At 34.0% G+C, this 15,611-nt stretch overlaps 1 protein-coding gene and 1 long non-coding RNA gene across 3 annotated transcripts in view; one reads left to right on the forward strand and one right to left on the reverse strand.

Moving 5' to 3' along the window:
* Window positions 1-15,611, reverse strand: part of STT3B (STT3B, subunit of the oligosaccharyltransferase complex (catalytic)) — a 46,340-nt gene that overhangs the window by 21,924 nt on the left and 8,805 nt on the right. The window contains exons 3-5 of one of the 2 annotated variants that reach the window (XM_005877111.2): window positions 13,063-13,128; window positions 10,196-10,295; window positions 1,248-1,346 (exon numbers count right to left, since the gene is read on the reverse strand). In XM_005877111.2, the coding sequence (XP_005877173.1) occupies window positions 1,248-1,346; window positions 10,196-10,295; window positions 13,063-13,128 (265 nt within the window). The remainder of the gene's footprint in view (window positions 1-1,247; window positions 1,347-10,195; window positions 10,296-13,062; window positions 13,129-15,611) is intronic. The other variant, XM_014548423.1, reaches the window with a different exon arrangement.
* LOC102262309 overlaps window positions 1-15,611 on the forward strand; it is a 46,359-nt gene that overhangs the window by 7,685 nt on the left and 23,063 nt on the right. The window contains exon 2 of the long non-coding RNA XR_314213.2: window positions 11,686-11,760. This is a non-coding gene — a long non-coding RNA (uncharacterized LOC102262309). The remainder of the gene's footprint in view (window positions 1-11,685; window positions 11,761-15,611) is intronic.

A 15,611-nucleotide genomic window follows, 5' to 3' on the forward strand; every position in this document is an offset into this window, starting at 1 on the left:
CTTGGATCGGGTAAATCCTGATATGATATATAGTTATCATTTATAGCTGAGTGATTGTATGTGACCTTAATTACACAGTTGTATAAGATTCTAAATTAGTATATATTAGAGTGAGTGCTAAGATAAAATTAAAGCAGTAACAGTGAAAAGTATTTATTGCCAAAATGTGCACAACACAATACAAACCATCAAGTGTAAAACGAAATAAAGACATGAGAACCCTAACCCTTCTGGGACATTATTTTTCTTTTAAAAAATTTATTCATAGGGGTTATTTTTTAAAGTTAATTTTAGAATGAGTGAATGTGTACTATCAATGATTTAGATTTTAAGAAATATAATAATGCATATGCATAGTCAGTTGATTGTGTATCTACATAGACATTGCTATACACGATTGTACATGCAACACTGAATATTTCTCTCTCAAATTACTACTTGGTAATTTTATAACATCACATTATAAATGTAAGTGAAACCATTTCAAAGATTTGAAAGTGCTATATAATAATAAGTTGTGGGTTCTTAACTTTTTGGGTTTGTGTCCTCCCACCCCCAATTCTCACAGAGAATGTGATGATAAAAGCTATGGAACATCACCTCAGAAAGTTAAATATACTGAATTTATAAAATGTTACAAGTAAAATAAATACCCACAGCCTTCATATGGGCCTTCGACCATGTACCTCTCGTTGAGAAGCTCTGATAAAGTTTTATTCACAGATCCTCCATTTTTGTTAATTGTGACCCAGGTTAATAATGGCAAAGAACTCTGCTTATGTGGAGGAGAATTATATGACTTTTTAATCAATATAAAAGCCATTAATTCCAGTTAGTAGATACAGATGAAATACTTTAGTAAGAGGTAATGAACATAAAAATGAAAAGTTCCATCTAAATTTGCTGAAATGGAAACTCTGGTACACTAACTCAGTGTACAAATACTGCTTAATATTAGTTTATATAAAGCAAATATTATTTAGTGCTTGCAAATAGCATCAATTGTGCAAAAACAGATGTGTGCCTTTTCAAAACAGCAATGAAAGGGAAGACAGACACTTTTGGGAACACAATAGCAGAATGTTTCAATAAAACTATGATATTTTCATTTTACAGTGATGTTTTAGAACCAATATAATGAACATTAAAAACAAAGAAAAACAAAAAACCACTTTATTCTCTTGAAGGTTGGCTAGCCACACATTCATACATTCTTTAGAAGAAGGAAAATAAGTATTTTCTCATACCTGCAGCTGCCATGTGTTCACTTGTTCTGATTGGCTGGAATCCCACAAAGGGTATCTGCATGGATAATATTAAACCCACAATGTAGAAAGTGCTATATGCTAAGAAGACAAAATGGGAAACAAGATAATTTACCACTATCATAAGTACTTCAAACATAAATGGATAAATAACTCATTTCCTTTTAGCAAAGTTTTAACTGAACTTATCTTAAGAACAGAATCTTGAAGTGACTTCTAACTGATGGTTAATCATACATTATAAATCATAAAAATGCTTTCTGCCATTTAAAAATTGTTTTAAGTACTTTATTTCTGCAAACTATAATTTAGAACAGGTTAGGAGATAACTGGTGCTGCTTTCTTCTCCCCCAAATGGAATCAAACTTTTTTCAATCTATCATTAATAATCACTGAAACAACCCAAGAAGCTACATAATACATAAAACATTCCTATTGTCATTAATCCAAAGTATGCATGACCTAGTGAATACTTATCACCATCGTCGTATGAGTAGTTGCCATTATCTCAAAAAGCTCAAGTATTTCACAACTTTTAAAAAAAATCCTCACCCAAGGATATGTTTTTTTATTAATTTTTAGAGAGAGAAATATGGATGTGAGATGTATCAGTTGCCTCCCGTATGCACCCCGACCAGAGATGGAACCTGCAACGGAGGTATCAAACCTAACTGGGAATCAAACCCACAACCTTTTGGTTTATGGGAGGACACTCCAACCAACCGAGATCCACCTGGCCAGGGATCATGCCTTTTCTATAGTCTCCTACTACTCTTTGTACAGTACTTAAAAGTAAAAGAAAAGAAAAGTCTGTCCACCAAGTTTTCTGTAATTAAGAAGAAAAGGGCTTTGTACATAGAAAGTCCAGCAATCCAACAGACTAATAACTGAATTAGGGTCTAATGAAGGAAATTTGTTTGCTTTTGGCATTGAGTATATTTAATATTCTTGGCTTATATCAACCTAAAAGTATAGAAAAATTTGGGAGGGGATACAATTTGTGTAATAGACTTGTTTTGCATTTAGGTGTTCACAGACCACTTTTAGGTAAGTTGATTACAGAGAAAGTTACTATTTGAAATCACTGCAATAAAATATTTAGAAATGAAACCCATCTGAATTAAGTTAATGTGAAATTTATTCCATTTATAAAGCTTATGTCATTTTATGAAGTACAGTCAATACTTAGTTGTTGGCAAATACAGTACTCTACTAGGAAAAAACACCTGGGGGTATATTTAGGAAGAGAACTGTTATAGCATACCTATCAGTATGCTACACACGTATAGCACAGCATACAGCACATACTTTCCTTCATGCAACTTACTTAAAGTTTATCTGCTTAAAAAAAAAACCCATCTATAGAAAGTAAATTATGGGCTCATGATTCAAATGTCAAGTTGCCTCCCAACTTGTGTTAGGAAAAGGATAAGAAGCTCAAGTAAATTTAATAGAAAGGACCAATGTATGTGAATAAAGTTTCCGATGATCTCAAGCTAATGGAGAACTGGTTTTCTAGGAGACTGTAGAAATAATCCACCCAATAATATAATTTTCAGATATATTAATGTTGGAATGGAATTACCCTCAATCAGGTACTTGAACACAAATGCAATAAAAGTAAAGTAACTAAGAATTTCTATGTCACAAGATTTGAACTTTCAGCCTATCTGGTTGATGAGTTTTCTAATATCAATGTTTCTTTTACAAATTAGTCTTTTATAGATGTCCTGACAGGGAGTCAGAGGCAAAATCAGGAAGAAAAAAAAAAATGAGCACAAGGCCATTATCTGATCTTGAACAACTACTTAACAACAAAGTTTCAATTTCCTCACTACAGAATGAGGGGTTTTAACAAGAAAATCTGTTGATTATCCCTAACAATAACCTACGATTCTATGATCAACAGGCCTTTTAAACACCTAGAGCTGGGAAATCAAACCCTAGACAAATACTGAACACACAAAATCACAACTAGAAAAGCTAGGCTTGAAAAACCTTATGTCATTTATGTGTTTTAATTATACGTAAGCCCACTTACATCCAAACACCACAATCACCTCTGAGGCTTGATTTCTCTTTTTTATAAACATAAATGAACACTAAATATTATAACTGTCATAAAATTTGGATTAAATATGATAAATGGCACATGTTGAATAAAAAAGAAAAACTTTTTAAAAAGTTGAGGTGAAATACATATATAATCATTTTAAAGTGATCAATTCGAGTGCATTTAGTACATCCTCAATGTTGTGCAACTACCACCTCTTTGTAGTCCCAAAACATTTTCCTCACCCCAAAAAGAAAACCTCATATTCATTAGGCAGTTGCTCCTCATTCTCCCAGCCCAGGCCAGCCCAAGGCTTGTTCTTAAACGCAAAGGTAATGCTTTTTCTTATTGTTGTTTAAAATGTGAAAGCCTCTAGTCCAGTGGTTCTCAACCTTCTGGCCCTTTAAATACAGTTCCTCATGTTGTGACCCAACCATAAAATTACTTACGTTGCTACTTCATAACTGTAATGTTGCTAGTGTTATGAATCGTAATGTAAATATCTGATATGCAGGATGGTCTTAGGCGGCCCCTGTGAAAGGGTCGTTCAACTGCGAAAGGGGTCGCGACCCACAGGTTGAGAACCGCTCTTCTAGTCCATTTACTTCCCTCTAAGTCACATTTTCCAGAAATAATCACTAAAAGGTATAGTGGGCACACAAACACGTTCATATTATCTCTCTTCAAATGGAAGTATACTGTACTTGGCAGTGTAAAAATTTCAGCAATCACTTGCTTAGAAACTACTGATGAAGTTTCCTCAAGGATTTGCTCAAGTTCATTTCCAGGCATATTCAAAAAGAAAAGAATAAGCCTGGTAACATTCTCAATTAGTGGTTTTATGCAACTCCGCAGACATTTATTGTTATTAGTAAGGAAGAAAACACTTCATATAGAGCAGATGAACTACGGTTCAAGTTAATACTAAGAGTGATGGAGATGAGTTCAAGGAAAAGAATTCAATGTCTGCAAACAAAAACATGTTTTTACCTAGGCTTTGTACAATAGCATTTAACAGTGGGTTTAAAAATAGCCTCTATAATTCATTCAAATATTAACCTTATGTCCATTATGGTAAAGACAGTCTAGAATGACAAAATTCTATTAAGATCAATCCCATCCTCTAAGAGATATCTAATTGAGAAAATCAGATGTACACAAATAACCACATACAGTGAAGGAAGTACATGTGAGATTGGTGAAAAAAAACCTGGCCCTATAAAAACTTGAATGAAGGCGATATCACATCTTCAGCAACACCAACACCATTTCTGCCACTGTTTTCAGAAGACCTCAACAACACAACCCATACATAGCAATAGTAATCACTCCCCACCTAATCTGTCCTACAAATTCTATAGAAAACTTAACCAAGCTACTATCCCCATATATTATAACTTTCTATCTACCCATGTTAACCGACTTTTCTTACCCTTTAAACCAGAAGAATAAAGTTTTCCATCAAAGTAGTGAGTTCTATGGAAATGTACAACACTAGTAATGCTGTAAATCACTTATTACATCATGAAAATGTTACCATACTGCCATCCTGTGGAAGCACTTGCATTCACTACTGAAGATCATACTTCTAATGTGTTAGAGGAATTCCAGAAAAAAATACCATTAAAAAGTTATATACAAAGTCTATTATTATTTTTAACAACAACAAAACAAAACCCAAAAACCCCCTCTTTGATTTGGGACAAATAGTAATCTTCTAAACAGAGCCAAAATATCTTTTGCTTTTAAAGTACTCTTTTTTAATACAGAAAAAAAATAAACCATTGCCCTTGACTTAAAATACACAATTGAGTTGTTCTATAAGATAAAAGGCACTGAAAGGCCTAATTCAAGTTCCTTTGAAATTTTAAGTTTTCAAGAAGCTCCTGATGTTCCCCAAACTAACATGTATCTTCTCTGTGACAAAGCATTAGCTTGTGATGGCTAATACAGCCCTTCCTTCTGGCTGTTCCTGAATTACATCCTTTTACAACAAATCAGTAATCTAATAAGTAAAATATTTCTCCGAGTTGTGAGTCACTCTAACAAATTAATCGAAACCAAGGAGGGGGCTATGAGAACTTCTAATTTACAGCCATTTTGTCAGAAGTCCAGGTGATAACTTGAACTTGAGACTGGCTTCAGAAGGTGAGGCAGTTCTATGGGGCTGAGCTCTTAACCCGTGGCACCTGATGATATCTATGGGTAGATGGTGTCAGAATTGAGCTAAATGGTATGACACCCAGCTCGTGTCAGAGAATTATTTATAACACAAAGCACTATTTAAGTGTTTGCCTCTGTTGATGGTAAACCTATGAAGGAATAGCCAGACAAGACAGAGTTCCAGAGGCTGAAAGAGGTAAAGACTTGGGGGATAAAATCTCTAGTGAACCAATTTGCATGAATTTCCTCAAAAATAATATGGTAGAATTAGACAAACTAAATTCTAGCACTTCCCGCTTTTATATCCTAGAATTTTTACATGCAATTTTTAAAGTTTGTTGTTGTGTAAGTTAATCTAGCATTAAATATGTTTTGCTTATAGCTGCCAAGTATAAATATGATTCCTAAAGTTTATGGCTTTACTTTCAATTCACTCAATACTAGGATTTTCTTTATTCACAAGCTATATAATCTTAGAATAATTTGTGCAAAATTAACACTTTACTCTTTCAATGATGGTTCCTAGCAAATGTTACCATAAAAAATATCTTTTAGGTATAATATGAAAAGTGATTTTAAAAAATATATATTTTATTTGATTTCAGAGGGGAGGAGAGAGAGGGAGAGACATCAATGATGAGAGAGAATATTTGATCACCTGCCTCCTGCACAACCCCCACTGGGGATCAATCCCACAACCCAGGCATGCACCCTGACTGGGAATCGAGCCGTGACCTCCCAGTTCATAGGTAGATGCTCAACCACTGAGCTACCGCAGCTGGGCTAAAAAGTGATTTTTTTACTCTCCTTACTCAAATTAACTCACTAGAGAAAACATGGACAATAACATAAACTGCTTCGGTAACATTTACAAACCATTTATCAATACGAGAAACTAATTTCTTCCTTCTTAAATTATCATTCTAATTTAGTTAATGAGACACATTAACCATAAGAAGAAAAATTCATATTTTGATAAATGAAAAAGGTCTAATTCATTCTGAATACATGCTCATTGTAGAAAATTTAGAAAGTAGAGAAAAATATGAAGAAAATCACTAGTAATCCTTGCTATGTTTTTTTGTTAACATTTTTCTGTATCATTATATACTAAAACAGATTGTATTTAATGGCACCATAATATTTCATGATATGACAACACTACAATTTAAGTGTAATTTATAAATTATAATTTTCCTATTGGACATTTAAGCTATTTTCACAATTATACATAACACCACAGTGATCATCCTAAATGACTTCGTATCTTTAATAATATATTCTTATGACATAAAGTGTGATAAACTTTTATCAAATTAGAAAGGTTAAAGTCATTTTACATTCCATCAGTGTTATGTGATACCTGTAAAACCAGTCGTTCTATAAATGCAAAATAAGGCCTGGGTATTCTTCCTTTGTGTGAAAACATCAGAATCCTATTTGTAACATAATTTTGTAAAATTTATTTCCCAATTCAACAAGTCCAAACTATATCTTCACAAAATAACTTAATTTTATAATTACAACCCAATTTCATCAAGTAGATAGGCTTCTTACTGCCTTATATCTCAACTTTCTTTATACCCTGGCTTCCCACTCCTACCGTACACATCCACATTACCTCCCATGCTCCTCCTTTTCCACATGAACAAATTAACAGTTTTCCTTGGCTTGATAACCGATCTAAAGACACAGGCAAAAAAACTTACTCAAAGGGAAACTATATTTTTCTGTAATTATATCAATTAATTCATTTTCACTTCACTTAATTTGATACTTAGAACCCAAACTTTTGGTTAATATAATTATGAGTTTGCCATCTAGCAATCCTTTTTTATCTAAACATTTCTGCTCATGAGGAGGAATAACTATAGACAAAGGATGTTGTGTGTTAAAAATCAGATGACAAACTATATACAAACACTTGGTAATGCTCCGTATTTTTCAGGACCATCAAGTTAGGTTAAATTTAACTTAAATCCTAATATATTCAGGATAAAGGAAGAGAAACATTTGTTCTATGCCAGTGGTTGGCAAACCGCGGCTCGCGAGCCACATGCGGCTCTTTGGCCCCTTGAGTGTGGCTCTTCCACAAATACCACGTGTGGGCACGCAGTACAGTGCGCGATTGAAACTTCGTGGCCCATGCGCAGAAGTCAGTTTTCGGCCTGGGCGAGTCTATTTTGAAGAAGTGGCGTTAGAAGAAGTGGGGGTGTTGGTCGGTAGGCGACGGGAGACCAGGCGCAGGCGGGCTGCGGGATACGGGCTGCGGGATACGCAGTGCGGGCGAGGCACCAAATATCAACAGTACTTAAACTATATAGGTAGGTTAATAACAATGTACCTACCTATACAGTTTAAGTTTAAAAAATTTGGCTCTCAAAAGAAATTTCAATCGTTGTACTGTTGATATTTGGCTCTGTTGACTACTGAGTTTGCCGAACACTGTTCTATGCCATCACTTTCTACCCGTTTAAAAGTAAACTCTATGAAAGAGCATAAAAAAAACCTAAAATACTCTTATTTACATGAGTGGAGTAAGAGAGAGAAGAAACGAGGTTGGGGTAGAGAATTTGAACACTATGAAATTATCTGAGACATTTACTAACCTAACTTTATACACATATCTAACATCCCTAAACCATTTTCTCTTCCCTCTGAAAAGAAGAAAAACTCTCAAGAGCCAACCAAAGCAAAATTAACAGCATGCTTTCTAACTCACCATATAAAGGTTTCATCTCAATTCTCATGCTAGATCTTAGTGCTAACACTCCAGGGGAGTTGAACACTGCTCATGTTTTAAACTTTTATTATGTAGACCTTTCCGTTTGACCTTTTTAACAACGTTCCTTATTTGGCTACCTTTGACTTCTCCTTTGGCTCTTCCCCTCTTCCTAATTCATAGACATTTCACAAAAGTCTATCCCTCAATCTTCTCTCCACTGTATTCCCGCTATAATTTTCAGGACCCCAAAATTTCTTAATTAAACATACCCTAACCTTAATCCTCCCTATAACCAACCATTTAACCTAAAAACTTTTTTTCCTTCTGTGGTTCTAAAAAAAACCTGAAAAGTACAGTTTAATCTACTATTCTCCTTTCTAGATCCCAATAACTAGTTATGATGTTTTCAGGGCAGAGAGACCTAATAGGTTGATGTATTTCAACTGTAAGGTATTTATTTATATACTAGGCACATAATTATAGTGATTTTTAGCATTATGGGCTGTGGAGACAAAAATCTAAGTTCCACTACTAGCTACAAAATCTTCAGCAAATCATGGTGTCTTGTTTCCTCGGCTGTAAAATGAAGATAGTAACAATGCCTACCCACAGTGTTTATGAAGATTAATGAGTTAAATACATGTAAAGAACTTAGGAAAGTTGTGATGAATAATAAGAACTAGACATTAATTATGCTAGTGGTAATTGTTATAAGGTACACTGAAATGGCTATAAATATACTAAAATTTTTTATAATTGATATAATGAATACTCAATAAAACTCACCCTTTTAAAATAAACCATTGGTTTTAATATATTCACAAAGTTGTATACTATCACCACTACCTATTTCCAGAACATGTCCTCATCCCATACCCATTCAGTCATTCCTCCACTCCCTAAGCCCCTGGCAATCACTAAATATACTTTCTCTCTCTGAATTTGCCTATTCTGGACCTAGTAGTGGAATTACTGGATCATATGATAACTGTGATTAAGTTTTTGAGGAACTGCCTAACTACTATGGTTTTTAATCATGCTAATGAGCTTTTATATCTTTGTGTTACTGTTTTCCAAAAATATTATTATAATGAAATTATATTATTTTACTGAGATATTGGTTTTTGATCACAACTTCTCTCTGATTAATTCAACCCATAAGAATTTTCTGTCTATATTACAGAAAATGAACTCTAAGACTTGAGACACCATCAATCACTAAGCATCTAATTCAAGAATGTTTTAAAAACTGTAGACTAAATGAAGATACGCCATGGTCTGAATGTTTATGCCCCAACCCCCGATTCTTATACTGAAAACCTAATGCCCAAGGTGATGGCATTAAAAGGTGGGAGATGATTATGTCATGAAGGCTCCAGGGATTTAGTGCCCTTTTGATAGAAGCTCCAAGAGTTAGCACATCCCTTTCACCATGCGAGGGCAAAGCAAAGCTATGTACCAGGAAGAGGGCCCTCCCAAGAACATGACCATTCTGGTGCCTCAATCTTGGACCCTCCAGCCAGATTGTGAAAAGTAAATTCTTGTTGTTTACAAGCTACCTAGTCTGTGGTATTTTTTATGGAAGCCCAAATGAACTAAGTCTGCTGAATATTACACAGAAAGGGCTTTTAAAAGTTTAAACTGTTTACTTTGAGGATGCTCAATCTTTTCTAGTGAGTAAGCTGGATTTGAATAATATGTTTATGTGGATGATTTTCATGACAGAAATGCTCATTCCCCCAATTTTAGAAAAATGACTGACAAATATTAAATCTAGACTAATTTCTATAAAAGCTCATCAAGAAGTTGGTAACAACACACTTAGGTAAAATGCCTAACCCTCATTATAAATACAAAAAGCGAAATGAATATAAAATTATTTTACCTTCTCATTGCTAATACTGGCCTAAGAGAAAGTCTGTGCAATGAAAATATTGTATATGAAACACCTTTTAAAAGTGGAAAGATTTCAAAAGTAAAATCACTTACCTATGTAGACTCTTTTGCTGTATCTCTGCATCAGTAATAACACAAATACATGCAGTGGAATAAGGTTGATAATAAACACATAACCACCCCAAGCAGAGACCTATGGGTAAATAAGTTAAATAATTTGTTTGCTTTTTTTAAATAGGTAAGTTTTGTCATGATAATCAAAGCATACAGTAAGCAAATATATTTAGCAATTTTGAGAGATGCTTAAAAATGGATTTATATAACCACAAATAACTTATTTCTCCTTACTTTTATTGATAATAATTAAATAATACTATAAATCCAAAATGCTTTCCTACATTCACTTGAGAAATGGTCAAATTAAACTTAACGAGAATGTTGAGAACATTATAACTTATGAATTGAAAGTAAAAGGATTGTCATGAAATAAGGACTTTCAGGATATAGATCATAAACATTTATAGGAAAAAAGCCCATTTACTTCCCCCATTTTTGCGTGATAAATATATTCAAGAAACTTTACAGAGAATATAAACAGGACTGTTAGGAGAAGTCAACAACTAACTAAAGGGAATACTCAAATGATGTGGATATGCTTTGACAAAATCCTCAAAATAAAGGTGCTGCCTAGGGCAGTGATGGCGAACCTATGACAAGCGTGTCAGAGGTGACACACGAACTCATTTTTTGGTTGATTTTCTTTGTTAAATGGCATTTAAATATATAAAATAAATATCAAAAATATAAATCTTTTTTATACTATGGTTGAAAATATCAAAAAATTTCTATATGTGACACGGCACCAGAGTTAAGTTAGGGTTTTGCAAAATGCTGACACGCCGAGCTCAAAAGGTTCGCCATCACTGGCCTAGGGTATAAATTATTTCCTATACAAATCAAGATACCATTTTAATGTTTGGCCTATATCACAAAATTAGAATAATTCTATTTAATCAGAATAACTGAGTATGTTCTAGTGTAAATTTATAAAGATCCTAAAGATAATGTTTCTTCTCAATCAATAGAATTAATTTTTAAGTACATTCAATAATAGGAAACAGGGTCTTATCAAGATAAAAGTTTTTGGATGTGCTCTAATAATTAAAAGTTTGAAAAAGCCATGTATAGCAATGGCTTATAGTCTTAAGAGACTATATGTTAACATATACGTATTTTAACAATGCTGCCCTTGTCTACAATATTTCAGAACCACTTATAAGGAACTGTCTTCAGTTTATAATGCCAACAAGAACATCAGTTTATTGTTTCAGTCACATGCTACTGTTTTTTTCCCCAGCAAAAAGAATGTTACTCTGAGCACCTAACTGAAGGATTCCTGATTATTTCCAAAATTTAAGTCTTAACTTGAAAGAGGTTTACTATTACTGAGTATAATTACACAGAATGTGTTCCTGGTTTTAACCACTTTAAAAGTGGTACAGATAATTTGGATACAAAAATCCTATGACATTTGTTTAAAAACAAAACAAAAAAAGGTACCTAACTTTATCATTAATTTTCAGGCATAAAACTACTAAACAGGCTGTGCTGTGAAAAAGAGAGGAGAATGAAGAGGTAATACTGAACCCCAATCTCAGGTAATTTGTTGAAAAAAATATGTAGTTTACAGATTAGTCTAGAGCAGCGGTTCTCAACCTATGGGTCTCGACCCCTTTGGTGGTCAAACAACCCTTTCACAGGGGTCGCCTAAGACCATCCTGCATATCAGATATTTACATTATGATTCATAACAGTAGCAACATTACAGTTATGAAGTAGAAACGAAAGTAATTTTATGGTTGGGTCACAACATGAGGAACTGTATTTAAAGGGCCAGAAGGTTGAGAACCACTGGCCTAGAGGATGTTACCATTATTTAGGTTGAGTTGTATATTTAAAAAGAAAGATTTTTGTTTCATTTGCTGCAAATATTATATTTGAGAGGTTGAGTATTAGCCCTCCCCACTAAAGCAAAAGTCCATATGTGTAGGGAGTGGTTAATAGGTTTAAGCCTCCAACTGACCTGTTGTCAAAGCCACAAACAAGTCCCAGCTTAGAGGGCACAGCCCTCTTAGCATAATTAGGCTTGACCTTATGACGCTCCCAGATCTTATCTGGGAAGCCAATGGGCTGAGGGAAATGTAGCAAGTGCTGTCAAAACAAATGAAACTCACAAGAACATTGTAACTATGGTGACCACTACCTTGTTGACCTCTGGCTATAAAATAAAGGCTCTGCTTGCTGTCTGGATCTCTCTCTGTGGCCTTAGCCAGGCACAGGAGATCCACCTAGACCAGTGGTTCTCAACCTTCCTAATGCCGCGACTCTTTAATACAGTTCCTCATGTTGTGGTGACCCCCAACCATAAAATTATTTTCGTTGCTACTTCATAACTGTAATTTTGCTACTGTTATGAATCGTAATGTAAATATCTGATATGCAGGATGTATTTTCATTGTTACAAATTGAACATAATTAAAGCATAGTGATTAATCGCAAAAACAGTATGTAATTATATATGTGTTTTCCGATGGCCTTAGGCGACCCCTGTGAAAGGGTAGTTCGACCCCCAAAGGGGTCGCGACCCACAGGTTGAGAACCTCTGACCTAGACCCAGCTTATTCTCTTTGTCTTTTCTACATCCTTCGCGCCCCCCTCTCAGGCTCACCGAACCCTTGGCTGAGCTGGCATGCCACACATATGGGCTCTGGGGATACGGGTAAGGGAAGAGAATGGGAGTAATGAAAGAGTATACATTAAACAAAATTAAGATCCTAAAGATTTCAGAAGAAACAAAGTGGAGAACTAGCCCCTGATAAAAAGTAAATGAAGAGGAGGAACTGGTCTAACTTCTAAAAAGATTTGTTAGACCTCATGTAGTTTCAAATATAATATCTTACCATATAGAAATACGATAAGCAGCAGCACACTGTCCAAAAAACAGAACCAGTTTTTACAGATTTTACCTAAAAACAAACAAAAAAGCTGATGTAATAAATATGTTAATAAATGCTCCTGCTAAATAAAAAATGTTTAGTAAACATGTATTACAAAAAGCCAAAGTTATTTTTAAAATGTACTAAGGTTATTCAGATCCACTTAATATATTCATTTGTAACACTCGGCAGCAGTCAGACATTTTAAAAATAGCTTTGATTTTAATTCTAGCTATTTAGTTTTCAGTAAAAAAGAATTATCTTAAAGGAAATTATATATTTCCATTTGTCACATTTTTATATTAAAGTTATTAATATCAAATTGAGATTTTAACTAAAGAATAAAATTATTCAGTAAATCTTCATTTCCATATTGTTTATTTGCTTAACCTTAATATGTAACTTTTCATTTGAATGTGATCATCTCATGTATAATTCTAATTATGAGCAACCATTTTGGAAAATTTTTATCTAGAAATTTTCAGATACTATATATAATCAATATCTTCAAGAAACTATTATATTCCCAAAATAGTTTCTAAACAGCCTAATAATATAACAGTAAAATTCTCAATTACTCTGAACGGGGAAGACAACTTGCAGTAAACAAAGGCTCAAAAATTTGACCAATTTCTACCTAGTGACTTAAAAATTAATCAAAGAAATAATTCCCAGATAAGAGTTTATATATTCATCTGAAAAAGCAAAATATATTAGCAACTTCAGAAAAGCAATTTTATTTTTGCCATGCCCTCACTCTTCTTTGCTTTTTTTAAAAAAAAAATCTTTATTGTTGAAAGTATTACATATGTCCTCCTTTTTCCACTATTGATCTCTTCTAGCAACCACTCCCTGCCCCAGGCCTTCACCACCCTACTGTCTGTGTCCATGAGTTATGCATACTATATGCATTCAAGTTCTTTGATTGATCCCACCCACCCTCCCCCACCTTCCCTCTGAGATTCCACAGTCTATTTCATGCTTCTATGTCTCTGGATATATTTTGTAAGCAGAAAACTAAATTTTAAATTTCAGAAACACAAGGCTCTAAATACTCATGCCAAGAGCAAAGGGTCATTTTTTAAGATGAATCATGTGAATGTTCTAAAGAAACTAAGTCCTATTACAAGCAATTCTGTATTAAAAGATTCATTGCCATGCCTGATAAGAAGTTCAATTTTAACATTATTTTTGAAAGCTCATTTAAAGGAATTCTTTACTTTTAAAATGGGCCTCTACTATACTACTACATTAAAGTAAAGAACAGGTGTCAATCAATCAGTAGAGCCTCCCATCCATGGTTTTGCTTTCTTAGGTTTCAATTACCTGAAGTCAACCACAGTATAAAAATATTAAATGGGAAATTCCAGAAATAAACAATCCATAAGTTTTAAATTTAATGTCATTCAGAATCGTGATGAAATCTTGCGCTGTCCCCCTTCGTCCTACCTAGATATGAATCATCCCTTTGTCCAGTGTCTCCACAACTGTATGCTACCTGCTCATTAGTCACTTAGTAGCCATCTTGGTTATCAGATCAACTGTCTGTATTGCATTGCTGATGTTCATGTAACCCTTATTTTACTTAAAAATGGCCTCAAAGCACAAGTGTAGTGATGCTAGCAATTCTTATATGCCAAAGAAAAGCTGTGGAATGCTTTCATTAAGGGAAAAGGTAGAAGTCCTTGATTCAATAAGGGGAAAAAAAAAAACATAAGCTGAGGTTGCTAAGATCTACAGTAAGAACAAATATTATATCATGGAATAGTGAAGGAAAAATAAATTCATTTTTGTTTTGCTGTTTAAACTCAAACTACAAAATTCACAGCCACAGTGCATAAGTGCTCAGTTAAGATAGTAAAGGTTATAAATTTATATGTGGAAAATTTCTGGAGACTTTTCAAAAATTAAATCTTTGAGAGACCACATTCACATAGCTTCTATTTTATCACTGCTGTTGTTAATCTCTTACTATGCCTAATTTACGAACCAAACTTTATCATAGATATGTATGCATAGTAAAAAGCATAGTAAATACAGGGTTTGCTACCACCCACCATTTCAAGCATCCATTGGGAGTCTTAAGATATGTTCCCTGTGGGAAAGGGGGGAGACGACTACTGTCATCAACACAGTATGGTATTGGTGAAAGAACAAAGATCAATGAAACAGAAAGAGAGCCCACAAGAAGACCCACACAAATAGTCAACTGACCTTTGACAAAGGTGCAAAGGCAATTCAATAGAGAAAGGATAGTCTTTTCAACAAAATGGTGCTAGATAGAACAACTAGACACGTACATGCAAAGAAGTGAATCTGAACAAAGACCTCATTATATTCCACAAAAATTAAAGCAAAATGGGTCACAGACCTAAATGTAAAGCACAAAACTATAAAACTTTCAGAAAACAGCATAGGAGAAAATCTGGGTATCCTTGGTCTGATGATGGTTTGTTATTTTTTGATACAACACCAAATGTATGATCCATGAAAGATAAATTGATAACTGGGAC

Source organism: Myotis brandtii, unplaced genomic scaffold (genome assembly GCF_000412655.1).
Source record: "Myotis brandtii unplaced genomic scaffold, ASM41265v1 scaffold506, whole genome shotgun sequence".
NCBI lineage: Eukaryota > Metazoa > Chordata > Mammalia > Chiroptera > Vespertilionidae > Myotis > Myotis brandtii.